The 14,713-nt window shown below is 37.6% G+C and overlaps 1 protein-coding gene across 1 annotated transcript; it reads right to left on the bottom strand.

Moving 5' to 3' along the window:
• Positions 1 to 10,249: 10,249 nt before the first annotated feature.
• LOC105050659 (F-box/kelch-repeat protein At5g15710) lies at positions 10,250 to 14,193 on the bottom strand. Its single transcript, XM_073242403.1, has 3 exons — positions 14,040 to 14,193; positions 11,505 to 13,352; positions 10,250 to 10,624 (listed from the first exon to the last, which is right to left on the bottom strand). Exons 1-2 carry the CDS (start codon positions 14,176 to 14,178, stop codon positions 12,070 to 12,072), a joined length of 1,422 nt encoding a protein of 473 aa, XP_073098504.1. The 5' UTR covers positions 14,179 to 14,193; the 3' UTR covers positions 10,250 to 10,624; positions 11,505 to 12,069.
• Positions 14,194 to 14,713: the final 520 nt, after the last annotated feature.

Genomic DNA, 14,713 nt, shown 5'->3' with positions numbered 1-14,713 from the left:
AACGGCAGCTCGATGACTACGAGCACAAATTCAAAGAGATCGACCGTCAACTTGCCCAACTTCAGATGGAAGGTCGAAATCTTCCAGTGACTATGACTTTCACACCGCCCAACTTCTCTCTCAACACATCCTGGACGAGCCGATTCCATCTTGGTTCAAGATGTCGCAGATGGAGCCATATGACGGCTCCACCTACCTAATTGATCACCTAAAGAGCTACAAGGCTCTCATGATGATCCAGGAGGCAACCGACGCTCTCCTATGCATCGGCTTTCCGACGACTATTCGAGAGGCTGCTCGAGCCTAGTATTTTGGACTGCAGCTGGGGAGCATAAACTCTTTCGAGTAGCTCGAATATTCTTTCGTGATCTATTTCAGCATTAGTTGAAAGGTGCCACGGATATCAGACAGTTTCTTCTCAATCAAGTAAGGCGAGATAGAGACATTGAGGGATTTCGTGGCTCGTTTCAACACAGCCACACTTGAGGTTAGGGATCTCAATGAGGATATGACCATATTGGCTATGAAGAGGGGTCTGAGGGGATCCAGATTCACTTATTCTCTCGATAAAACTCTCCTCCAGACCTATGCTAAATTCTTGGAGCGCATGTACAAATATATTCACACGGATAAAGGTACTTCTGACTGATGCCAGATCGAAAAAAAAGATTAGAAAAAGAAGCAGAAGAAAAGTGAAGCCTTGACCGAACCAAGTCGGTCAACTACCAATAAACGAGCTTTACCTCAAAAATGGAGTCCAAGACTGAATAATTATGACAGGTGTAACTCCTCTACTCCTCTTTCTGCTCTCCATATATAGATCTTAATGGAGATCGAAGGAGAGAAGTAAAAATGACATCCCCTACCGATGAAAGCGCCATCGAGAAGCCGTGACAGGAAGAAGTAATGTCGGTTTTATCGTGATCACGGTCACGATACCGAATAACGCATTCAACTTAGAGATGAAATAGAGGTCCTGATTTGACATGGCTATCTTGAAAAATTTTGATGAGATCGTTCGACTCAACCTCCCACTAACCAACAGCCTCAGCCACAGGCTAAGAAAACGATCAATAATCGACCAACGATGAGAGTGATCAATATGATCTCTGGATGACCAAAGGACCGAGGGGCAACTTCCAAAGAAGAGTCGGCGAAGAAACGATGACTTAACAATGTAATTTCTTTTTCGGAAGATGACGTCAAGGGAATACAAATTCTCCATGATGATGCTGTCATCATTTCGACGACGATAGCAAACTATGATGTAAAAAAAAAATTTAGTTGATAATGAAAATTCAACTGATGTTCTTTTTTATTCGATTTTTTTTTGAATGCGACTACCGATTGACCGATTCAGAAGAGTCTCGACGTTATTAGTCGATTTTACTGGAGATGCAATTACCATGGAAGGAGAAATTATTCTTCTTTTAATCGCAAAAATAGATCCATAATAAAGTACTGTTCTCCTAACATTCACAATCGTTCAAGTTTCATCAGCTTATAATGCCATACTTGAACGATTTGGACTTAATGCCATGAGAGCAGTAGTTTCAACATCTACTGGCCTGATTCTCAACAAGAAATAGAGTCGGAAAAATGCGTGGAGGTCAACAACTTACTTAATGTTGCTTTCTGATCTCTACAAAAAATAATCAATCTGAAGACTCTTTGTCTATTGATAAATTGGACCAAAGAGAAAATGAAGAAAGGGGTGAATCGATCGAGCAACTAATTTCTATCTCGTTAAAAGAGGAAGATTCTGAGAAGACGATCTAAATTAGATCGCAATTATCTGATCCAGAGTGACAACAATTGATGAATCTATTAAGAGCAAATGCCGATATTTTTGTCTGGTCGACAATCGATATGTCAGAAATTCTTTCAGAAGTAATAACCCATCGATTGAATATTGATCCTAAAGTTAGACCGGTGAGATAAAAGAAAAGATCTTTTACTCCTGAAAGACAGAAGCTCATCGATGAAGAGGTCAACAAGCTCCTCACGGCCGATTTTATCAGAGAAACAAATTATCTCGATTGACTCATCAATATAGTGATGGTGAGAAAAATCAATGAAAAATGAAGAATCTACATCGACCATACAAATCTAAATAAAACTTATTCGAAGGATAATTTTTCTTTGCCAAAGATCAACCAACTAGTTAATGTGATTTCGAAACACTGACTCTTAAACTTCATGGATGCCTTTACAGGCTATAATCAGATTTGGATGGCATCCGAAGATGAGGAGCACGCTGACTTCATAACCAACAAAGGCATCTACTGTTACAAAGTAATGCCATTCGGTTTAAAGAATGTCGGAGCTACATATCAACGGCTAGTCAACAAACTATTCAAGACACAAATCGGACAAAATATAGAAGTCTATATTGATGATATGCTGGTAAAAAGCATCCAAACTTCTGATCATGTTCGAAATTTGGAAGAAGTCTTCGACACACTTTGATAACATCAGAAGAAATTAAATTCGACTAAGTGTGCATTCGGAGTAACTTCCAAATTTTTTTTGAATTTCTTATGTCACAATGAGTAATTGAAGCCAATCTCGAGAAAATAAAGGCTATCATCAATATGAAGCACCCAAGCTCCAAAAAAGAGATACAATAACTTAATGGAAGGATCGCCGCACTTAGTCGATTCATCTCAAAGTTGGTAGAAAGATGTTTACCCTTCTTCAAGACCTTGAGAAAAGCAAAAGATTTTTCATCGTTAGATGAGTACCGATAATCTTTTAAAAATCTGAAAAGATATCTGGCATCTCCATCATTGCTTACAAAACCAAAAGTCGAAAAATTTTGTATCTCATTTTGACGACTTCGACAGAAGCAGTTAATTCGGTACTCATCCAAGAGGATGAAAATCAAATTCAACGATCAATTTACTACACCAGTAAAGTGCTTCATAATGCTAAAATAAGATATTCAAGAGCAGAGAAGATGATCTACGCTCTAATCATATCACCATAGCGACTTCATCCATACTTTCAAGCACATCCTATAGTCATCTTGACAGATCAGTCGTTGAAAGTAATTTTATATCGACCTAATATTTCAGATCAAATGGCAAAGTGAAAAATAAAACTCAGCAAGTTTGATATTCAATATCGCCCGTGATCATCGCTGAAGGCACAAGTTTTATCTGATTTCATCGTTGAGTGTACTATATTTGACAACAACTCTGAGGATGAACTCAATGATAAATTAAAGCAAGTTGAAACTCCTGAAGCTGACTTGACTCTATTGATGAAGCATCCAGTGCACAAAGCAGTGGAGCCAGTCTCATCCTCATCAATTCAGAAAGGATTATAACTGAATATGTCCTTCGGTTTAATTTCAGAGCTTCAAATAATCAAGTCGAGTATGAAGCTCTTCTAACTGACTTGAAAATTGTCAAAGAGCTTGACATTGACAATCTGAAGGTCTTCACCGACTCACAGTTGATTACTGAACAAGTTAAGGGTGAGTTTGAAGCCCGAGACCCCGTTATGATGAAGTATCTTCAGAAAATAAAAGATCTTATATCAATTCTAAAATATTTTAAGATCTCTCACATTTCAAGAATGGAGAATTCTCGAGCTGATGTACTTTCGTGATTTGCAACCACTTCATTCAACTTGCTGGATCAGACATTTATCAAATATCTCGAACAACCGAGCATTAATAGAATCGAAGAAATACTACAAATTAATGACGAGCCATGCTGGATGGATCCGATCATCCAGTACTTGACTAATGAAATTCTACCTGTAGATCCTTCAGAAGCCAAACGACTACGATGGATGACCTCGTAATACATTTTGATGAATGGACAACTTTATAAAAGATCATTCTCTCTTCTCTTACTGAAGTGTTTGAGACAAACGGATTCCGACTATGCACTCTGAGAAGTTCATGAAGGAATTTGTAAAAATCACTTGGGAGGTAAATATTTGACGTATAAAATCTTACGACAAAGATATTATTGACCCATCATGAAGAAAGACGCAGCTGAACTTGTCTGAAGATGTGAATCATATCAAAAGTATGCTAACATATAACATCAATCGGTCAGCCAGCTGACGTCAATCGTTGCACCATGGCTCTTTGCACAACGGAGAATCGATATACTTGATCTTTTTTCTCTGGCATCCGATTAGAGAAAATTCATTGTAGTTGCCATCGATTACTTCACCAAATAGGTAGAAGTTGAACCTTTGATATAAATCACTGAAAGTAAGATGAAAAACTTCATTCAGAAGTCGATCATATATAAACTCGGTCTACCACACTCATCATCACCAACAATGGTCGACAATTCGACAATCAGAATTTCAAAAAATTTTGTACGAAATTTTATATTATATACAAACTCACATCAGTCGGCCATCCACAACCCAACGGTGAAGTGGAGGTAACAAACCGAACAATCTTATATAGTCTCAAGATCAGATTGAATGAAGCTAAAGACCTCTGGATGAAAGAATTATATCCAATCTTATGGACATATCGAACAACTTCTCACATATTGATGGGAGAATCGCCATTCAACCTAGTCTATGGGATAGAGGCGATGATTCCATTTGAGATCGGATTACCATCAGCAAGAGTGAAACAGTATAATGAGTCGAGCAATTCTGAATATCAGAGAGTCGATCTAGACTTACTTTCAAAAGTCTGACAGTAAGCTCAAGTTTGGATGACAGTATATCGATAAAGAATAGTCCAGTATTACAATGCAAAAGTCAAGCTGAATGTCTTTCATCCAAAAGACTTAGTCTTGAGAAAAACAGAAATTTCAAAACCTCTGGACTAGAAAAAATTATCTCTAAACTGGAAAGGACTCTACAGAATAACCGAAACACTTTGACCAAATGCATATCAGCTAGAAATTCTTGATGGAATAACTATTCCTCGAATTTAAAATGCCGATAATTTGAAGATATATTATCAATAATATTGTTCATATGTACAATGTTCGGAATAAAACATTAGAATTCAAAATTATGAAAGCTTCAATCAACTACATCTACAAAATGATATTAGATCGATAAAAAATTGCTCAAATTTTACCAACTACATCTCAATTTTCATTATAAAAATGATTTAAGTCGAACGATGACATCAAATTGATATATAATCGATCGACTTATACCGACTATATCTCAATTTTTTACTGTAAAAATTGATTTTAGTCAAATGACTACTCATGCCGACTTAGCTTTAGCTAAGCAGAACATTACGCCGACTAGACTTCGATCGAGTAAGAAATACATCGATTTGACTACAGTCAGTCGAAAGATATTCAGCTTACCACCATCTCTCACTAAGTCGGCTGACATCTGACTAGTGGACAAACTCTACTATGACTAATGGTTGACATTCAGTTCACTGATGGATGATCGAAAATCCAACTATTATTCAACGATATTAAAAGTATAAATGTAAAAAGAGATTCGGTACTTAAATTTTTTTTTTTCATTCATTGAAGAAAAGATTACAAAATTAGGCTAAAAATTTGATTACAAAATTTTATTATAAAAAGAAGTGTTACACCGGTCACCAGTCGACTTTCTCATCCTTTTGCTCCGGTACGACTTCGGTGGTTGGAGCAGATTTTAGTGCAGCCGGTGCATCTTCTTCAGTCGGTACGGCGGTCTCCTCAGCAACCTCTTCTCTCAAACTAGGGGGGACAATGTTGCTCAGGTCCAAGTTCGGATACAATCTTCTAACTCATCTCTGCCGTCCTCGAATCTGATGCAGTAGGAGGCGAATCCGTCCTTGAGAATTTCATCCTTAAATTCTTGTAAATCTTTGAAATTCTCGATAGCCAGACTTAAAGCGCCTCTCACCGACTCAGCTTCTGCCTTCGTGGACGCCGACTCTGCATCGACCAGTGCCAGCCTCTCCATGGTGGCCCGATGCTTTCCACGCTCCACTTTTAGCTCCTCAATGCATCGTCTCTTTCTCTTCGGAGCCGACTAATGGAATGCTTCTTACTCTTGATTTGAGATTCGAGAGATGCGATGTTCTAATGAGCCGACTCAAGTTCGGCCCTGGAGCAGTGTAGATCGACCGTCATACGGGAGATCTCTTCTTGGAGCATCTTCTTCCATTCAGTTGCCACCTAAAGCTGTTCAATAGCAGCAGTCTTTTCGGTGTTGGCGACCGCCACCTTATCCATCCACGTCTGATGAAGCTCGATGATTTTCTGATATCCACTCTCTAGAGCGTACATATGTGCACCCACTAAAAGAAAAGGACAAGTCAGATAAAAGAGAGAGAGAGAGAGAAAGAATGTCGGAAACTTATCTCAAGCATCATCGGATAAAATGAAAAAAATATTTCGGACACTGTCCAATTTCTCCTATTCTCCCTATCAGTCGGGAGAAGTGCAGCTTCAATGAGTCATCTGGCCAATAATGAATTGGCCAAGACCGACTCACCAGCAGAGATACGAATGTCGAAGAGGGTGGAGAGGCCCACAGATGATCCATCATCAGTAAAAGTAGTCGACGCCTTTCTTCGATCCCCAGTCGCCATGAAATCAGTGCTTGACTGCGTTCGAGATCGCTCCCCTGGAGGAATAGCTGGCGCAGCAGTAGATTGTTTGGGTTCAGCCGCGACTCCTGATTTGGCCCGAACCCCTATTGTTGAAGCCGCTGATAGTTCTGTCGTGGCATCTTCATCTCTCACCATTTCGACTCCAACTGATGGCACTTCAGCCGAAGAAAGCATTGTTAGAGCCGACAACACTATAACTGGCTTAGGAACTATCACCGACAGAACGTCGAGTTCCCTTATCGATATCAATTGAGAATCAAACCGACTTTTTCTCGATGGTCGGGAGGATCCAGCGTCGGTCGCTGTCCTCTTCTTGGCAGCATGCAAGTAGATGTCGGCAACCAAAACACGTACCCTCGTCCACATAGCTACAATTAAAAGACAGTTCCGTATAAAATTCAGAAATAAACAAAGAGAAAAGTGATGTAACCGACTATACTATACCTAAAGAAGTTACTGAATTAAGTCCCACATCATAAAGAGCCTGCTCATCACCAACTCTCGTTGAGATGGAACTTTCATATCTTTTAATCGGAGGAAGTCTTTCCGATCAATGGCATCAACTCGACTATGCTCGTTAGGGCCAGTTCTCGGATCACCCCATCATGAAAGAAAGTCCCAAGAAGATGAAGAAGAAGCAAAGAAAAATTGATTATTCCATCTATGAATGGATGATGAAAGATCGAAGATGAAAGAAAGATCTTTTCTCAGGTTAAAAAATCATCAACCTTTAGCTTTGGGATGGGAACGGAGAACAAAGAAAGTCCAAAACAAAGAAGGACGAGGATTGGTTGGGATAAGACGACACAACAAGGCGAAGCTAATGATCAACCGGATGGAGTTCGGAGCCAGCTGAGCAGAACAAAGACCGTAATAATCAAGAAGATTTCGGATGAACTCCAGAACAAAAAATTGAAGACCGACCGAAGGTCCTCGACATAGAATGCAACTTGGTCCAGAGGAGGGAGTTTATCCGATCGATCGGATCAGGAGCAGAAAGCTGATATTGCTCTGGGATACAGTACTATTCTTGGAGCCATTCAACATCAGGCTCGGATAAGGAAGAGATTTTCGTCTCCAAATCCGAAAGAGAATCATCGACCGAATTCTTTGACCGACTATTCCGAGAAGATGAAGCTTTCATTTTTCTACTTGCTATTGAAAATGAAAAAAAAATAAAAACCTAAGGAGGAGTGGAAATTCAATTTGGAACTATGGATGATGCGAAGGACAGAGAAACTAGAAAGCTCCTAATACTGGGGCAGAATCTTCTGCTGCAGAAGAGAATGACGAATGCAAAAGTAAAAAATCCAAATAAAAGTGACTTCATATATATATATGACCCTACAACGATCCGGATGAAATCGTTCAAATCAAGATTTTCCCATATGTCGACATGTGACTACATCAAAATCGACCATTGATCGGATGATTCGATGCATCTACTCCCAGATCATGCCACCTCACCATTATCTGCATGAACAATACAGAGCCAATGACATATAGATACATGACCAAAATCTACTAGTCAGAATCAAATCATCTGAATTTTTTGGATGCCGAATTATCTTCTCGAAACGACATCCTAATGATGATCTCATAGATATCGAAACGATAAAATGACTGGAGACCTTTTGTATTTCGAAAAATCATTAATGTCTGCAGTTGAATCGAGACTCAAAACAATATGTGACAACTTTCTTCGTCCAATATGACAGACCACGTGATAACACGCATATCAGACTACTTTGAAATTAGGAGTGGGGGCAACTGTTGGGAGATTCAGCTGACTCCTCGATTCTGACCCACAATCAGTCTAATTAGCTTAACCTACTGACTATCAATCGGTTGGCCAACTAACAGTCGACTAACTTCGATCATCAACAAACTTAGCTATAACTCATCTAATTTCAGATCGATGACCATCGACCTATCAAAATTACCAACTGATGCTCATTCGAATTTTCACGACTACCGACATACGATCGACATATTTTGTTCACCGACATATAGTCGGCTTCCAAAAAATTACCATCACAAAAAATGCATAATGGCCAGAACATGATCAGTGGTGAGTATAACCATCTATCCCACGATCACATAATGTCGGAACGAGCGAAACCCACGTATCTAACCGTTATAAACAGTTACCAACTACTCGTCTATAAAAGGAGGTAAATGAACAATATTTGATAAGATAATTCTGAGCTGATACTCTGTCATTCTAATTACTTATCTACTGTTCACCACTCTCCACTGATTTAAACATCAAAAGATCTCCGTCGGACACAATTTCGATTAGTGTGGACTTCATTTTGCAGATGCTCTTCACCGACAATATGCGTAACAGGAGATTGGACGCAACAGATACTTAAGTAATATGCAGTTTTAAAAAAAAAATTAATGTAACATAACATATAAAAGGAAGGATTAGGTAGGTGATCTTTGGATAAGTGACATTTTGAGTGTTTGACAAGTAGTATTCTGAGTATTTAGCATTATTTATTATAATTTAATAAAAAAGATTAGGTTGATGACCATTTGATAAGTAGCATTCTGAATGTTTAACAAGTGACATTCTGAATGTTTGACAAGTGACATTCTGAGTATTTAACATTATTTATTATAATTTAATAAAAAAATTATATTAATCATTAGAAAAAAATTATTTATTAATTATTTTAAATATTAAATCAATTAATTAATTTTAATTATTATTCTATTTAACTTTAACAAAATATATAATTTTTCTTCTATATACTCTTTTTTTTATTACTCCGTGCATCGCATGGGCTTTAATATCTAGTAACTAAATCATTAAGAAATCTAATATAATATATAATATATAAAAGGAAGATCAGATTGATGAGTATTTGACAAGTGACATTCTGAGTATTTGATAAGTAGCATTCTGAGTAATTAATATTATTTATTATAATTTAATAGAAAAGATTAGGTTGGTGACCATTTGACAAGTAGCATTCTGAGTGTTTGACAAGTGATGTTCTGAATGTTTAACAAGCGACATTCTGAGCATTTAGTATTATTTATTACAATTGATAAAAAATTTATATTAATCTTTAAAAAAAATTATTTATTAATTATTTTTAATATTAGATCAATTAATTAATTTTAATTACTATTCTATTTATCTTTAATAAAATATATAATTTTTCTTTCATATACTTTTTTTTTATTACTCCGTGCATCACATGGGCTTTAATATCTAGTAACTAAATCGTTAAGAAATCTAATATAATATATAATATATAAAAAAAAGATCAGATTGATGACCTTTTGACAAGTAACATTCTGAATGTTTGACAGGTAACATTCTGAGTATTTAATATTATTTATTATAATTTAATAAAAAAAATTAGATTGGTAACTTTTTGACAAGTAATATTCTGAATGTTTGACAAGTGACATTCTGAATATTTAATATTATTTATTATAATTTAATAAAAAATTATATTAATCATTAAAAAAATTATTTATTAATTATTTTTAATATTAGATTAATTAATTAATTTAATTATTATTCTATTTAACTTTAACAAAATATATATATTTTATATATATATATATATATATTTTTTTTATTACTCCATGCATGACACGGGCTTTAATATCTAGTAACTAAATCATCAAGGAAGAGAGTTCAAACATGGTCAAATCCAAATACAATAGCAAAAGAGCACTTAAGAAAGATCAAGATTCATACTTAATATGACAATCAAAACGATTGGATATAGATGTAGAGCTAATTGCAATATTTTACAATTGCCAACAATACCTATCTCACTCTCCAAGAGTGCCTTGGAAAAACTAATGATTTCAATAAATTCTGCGAGCGGTTTCTCAAGAGAACTGTGTGCCATGCACGTGATCACACTTCCAAAGGGAGCAACGGTTCATCTGTTTAAGCCTCCGATCCCCACGCCCTCCACACCATCTCTTTGGGAAACCACCACATCCGCGCAGCACTCATCGGGCACGGGTCCTCTGCGATGCAGAATTTACATGCAGGACGCTGTGCCACTCCGATTGGATCGACGCGCACTATTTTGGATCGATTTGGATAAAAAGTCAGATATTAGGGCTCATATGAAAAATTTTATTACTAAACTTGGAAAATGTAAGAACAGGAGTAGAGTCAAATATATTTATGTTTTTTTTTTTCTGATTGAATTGCACAAATCTCATTAAGATTGAGAGTAAATTACATATACATGTAATAGCTTAAAATCTATGCTTATTCGAAGATTTATTTTTATCCAATACTTTGATCCATAACTTAACAAAATATTAATCAAACTATTAACTTTGAATAGAACCTAAATTCAAAATAAATTTAAAATAATCAAAATAACTTTTAATGGCATAACAACCATTCAAAAACATAAAAAAAATATATGCATCATTATCTATATTCAAGAATAATTTTGACTTCTCATTTGAGATGAAAGATGTCACTAATACTGTTAATGTAACTGAATGTAAATACAGAATTTACAATCTCTTGAATGTAAGTATAATAAAGAAGGCTTTTGTAATTTTTTTAATAAATAAGGAATATGTTTATGTTGTTTATTGCTACAGTGAGCATTCGTCTAGATGGCCTGCCAATCTGACTTTTTTCAATATTTATTTGGTACAGCCGTACACAATTATCATTGGATTATAACTCTACAGCACAGAACATGAACATCAAAGAAAATGGAAAAAGAAGTTAAAAAGCAATAAAGAATTACAGATCGGATCACTCAGCTATTTAGATTAAAATTCAGTTAACGAATACAGGGCCCTTGTTATATCTTGAAATCTTGATCTAGCTACTTCGTGCAAGCAAGGTATCTCTAGATGATTTATGAAATAAAAGCACCACAGAGACAATGTAACATGTATCAAGGTGAATAAATAGGATTCATGTAATACGCACCAAGTTGAATAAATAGTTCAGACTCCAATCTGCAATCTCAACAGACAAAATTGCATAAGAACATGCGACCAAAAGAAAATTGTGAAATTACGGTAAGTTCTTTTCCAGAGGAGACAAACAAATGTCAACTGATGGAAGTGCTGATTGCCTCAGAAAAGCCATAGTACCGCCACCTTCATCGAATTACATGCATCTGTTCAGCCACTTGTCTTGGTACCTAGGAGAAATCCCATGTTTATGGATCCCAGTAATACCAAAAACAGTAATAGAATGTTTCTTTGCCATCCGGCAATTGAATAGAACACTTCCTCAGCAGCCACAATCCTACAAACACATCCTGTTAGGTTGACTTATTTCCTGTATACCTCGATGTTCAGATGATCATAGCATGCCTGTAGTACAGCTTTTCTAGACATTCTACAGTTATGTAGATAAGTTGCTCTTAGTTATTATCTCGACAAGAACAGTATCCCTAATTATGGCATAAGGAAGAATAATGTCATTGTCTCCAAATAAACACCCTTTGTCAACCTTCCTCCACCCCATGCCACTGAAGCCTCACCTCTCAATAGATGGGCACATCAAATCTTGGCTCATAAAAGCAAACCTGACTGTTACACAACTGGATTGCACAGCCAGCAATCCATGACCAAGTTTTCTTATCCACATCATATAGAAGACCTTTCCCTTGGTTCCATGATGTAAAGCATATAAGATTATCCTGCCCAAAACACTCAAATCTTTCAGCTGATAATCTCAACAGAACTCTGAAGTACTTTGGTGGCATTCTACTTATTTCCACCCACACAGTCTTAGCATGATCCAACTCCCAAATTCGCATGCTTTGGAAAGTGCTGTAAAGTCCAATCCTTCCAACCAAAAACAAACGCTTTTGTGCACCAGCAACCAAATAGCCATCCAGCAATGATCGTGGAAACTTGGCTGGAATATGTTCCCAATGCCCTGTATCTACTTGATACATCATCAAGCCAAGTGGCGAAAGAGTCTCCAGATATAGTCTTGAGTCACAAAATGCCATCTTTGATGAACATAGATTAACAGCTGGCATTGTCTGATGAACAGACCAATGGTCAAGGTTTGAATCATAAACTTCGGTAGGCAGTGTTTTGTCTCCATATATATCACTTGCCGCAATCACCTTGAATGAACGATCCACCCTATCAACAACCAAGATCAACTGCCTTTGCTGATTATAATGCATGTTTGGCAATGCCCTCCATGTCTGAGTTAGGGGATTGCAAACAAGGGTTTTAAAACAAAGCCCATCGTATCCACAAAAACAAACAAGACCACCTGAAGAACCAACCAACCAGAATGCCCAATCTGGTAAAAAACCAAATGGGATCTTATACCAAGTCTTCAATGGTAGGCTGAATACAGAACACTGATGGGTTTGCGAGTTCTTCCAGAATGTGATGAGGCAAGGCCCATGTGAAGGAACTTTCGAGTGAGATTTGAGAAAGCTACTGTCTTGAAGAATCGAATTCCATCGCCTGCAAACTGACCTCAGCCTAAAGACCAAGAATGGAGGCACCCTAGCAAGAACCTCAATTAGCAAGTCCTCGGGCAATAGAGACCATATGCTATCTTCCATCAGGATATCAGCATGAACGACTTTACCAAATGTTGCAACAGTCTCCTCGTCAAAACCCCTAGGCTTGGTCTTGATCACCTTCTGCCGAGAAGGGCTTGTATTTCGAGATCCAGTTCTGGTCGAAGGGACAGAGAATCTTGGAGACTCACCTTCTCCAAAGTTGCCATTTTTCACCAATTGCAACCCCACTCCTCCGATTCTTTCCATCACTTTAGAACTCCAAAGTGCAGGACCTAAAAGAGCAAGCTATTAGTCCACGATGGTAACTGCAGTAGAACAAAAGGCAGATCTAAGCCCTAATTCTCCACGTCTACCAAGCAAGCTTTCCGCTTGATTCACAATTTATAGCAAATCCCATAAATTTTAAAATTCCAATCGACTGAATCACTTACAACGGGAACATGCAACCCACTTCCAATAAAATTCAACATTATCAAAATCTAAAGATTCCGATTGGAAGATAATAATCACAATCGCTTAGGTGATTCAAATAGAAAACTATTTCAGTCCCCACAAACCCTATCCGCTAAATCCTACCCGGCGATCAGAAACTCATATTGAACGAAAAAAGAATATAAAACGCGCATTGCAGATCAAAGACTTTAGCGCGATAAAAATTAAAAAACAAAAGGAAAACAGATAGACGAGTCCCGGAATCTACAACTAGAAACATGCCCCTCCCAAAACCCTAAAATCTCAGGTCACTGATCCAGAAAGCAAACAACAGAACGAGGATCGAAACCATAGCTTTCAGGATTCGCAAATGGGAAGGGCTTCATTCAAAAATCGATCCCATTGTCCAAAAAAGGGGGAAAAACTCATCCAGGAAGCCATCAAACAGATTGAAACAAAATCGAGAGGAGATCTCATACAAAAACCTCGGACAAATCAAATCTTTGAGGGTTTCAAGGGAGAAATACCGTTCGAGAACCCCTTCCGACGAGAGAGAGAGATGGGGGCAGAACTCCTGCCCACGGCCCCCTCTGACAGACTTTTCCGTTTCGCCCTCGGAGCTGATACGGTGATACCCTGGTCTATTTCCGGTGTCCTTGGGATCATTATACGGTGAGAGGACTGAACTACGTGGCAACCTCTCTATTGGTCGAAGTATAGCAAGTAGATGCGGGGATTTGAGAGGATGTTTGGTGTTTAGGTGATCCGCGAGATCTCTGTCGAAGCCAAGATTAGGTCAGGCGCGGTGAGAATAAGAACATGCTCACCGAATCCGGTCGGCCAGGTAGGATATCGCCCAGGGAGATATTGGCAGCCAGCCCCTGCATGGTTCTGTTAGGTATGGCTTGAAATAGAATAATGTAAATACGGTGTAGGGAGGTTAAGAGACACCCTGCATCCTTCTAGAGATGTACCTTGGGCAAATAATATCGGTTGAGAATTTAACATTCTTGACGGATGAAAGAACACATAAATAAAACCTCTTGGCCTCCCCCTTGGAAGAAATAGCATCGGCATTGAGGTTCATGATGATGGAAAAGTCCGTTCTAATGAACCTTGGACTTATTGAAAGCTTTATAGTTATATGTTCTTCATATTGGTTTGATGGGTCAGGTTCAGATGATTGTTTGAACTATTTATG

Source organism: Elaeis guineensis, chromosome 8 (assembly GCF_000442705.2).
Source record: "Elaeis guineensis isolate ETL-2024a chromosome 8, EG11, whole genome shotgun sequence".
NCBI classification, from domain to species: domain Eukaryota; kingdom Viridiplantae; phylum Streptophyta; class Magnoliopsida; order Arecales; family Arecaceae; genus Elaeis; species Elaeis guineensis.
The sequence above is the reverse complement of the archived record's forward strand: the minus strand, read 5'-3'. Positions and strand labels throughout refer to the sequence as shown.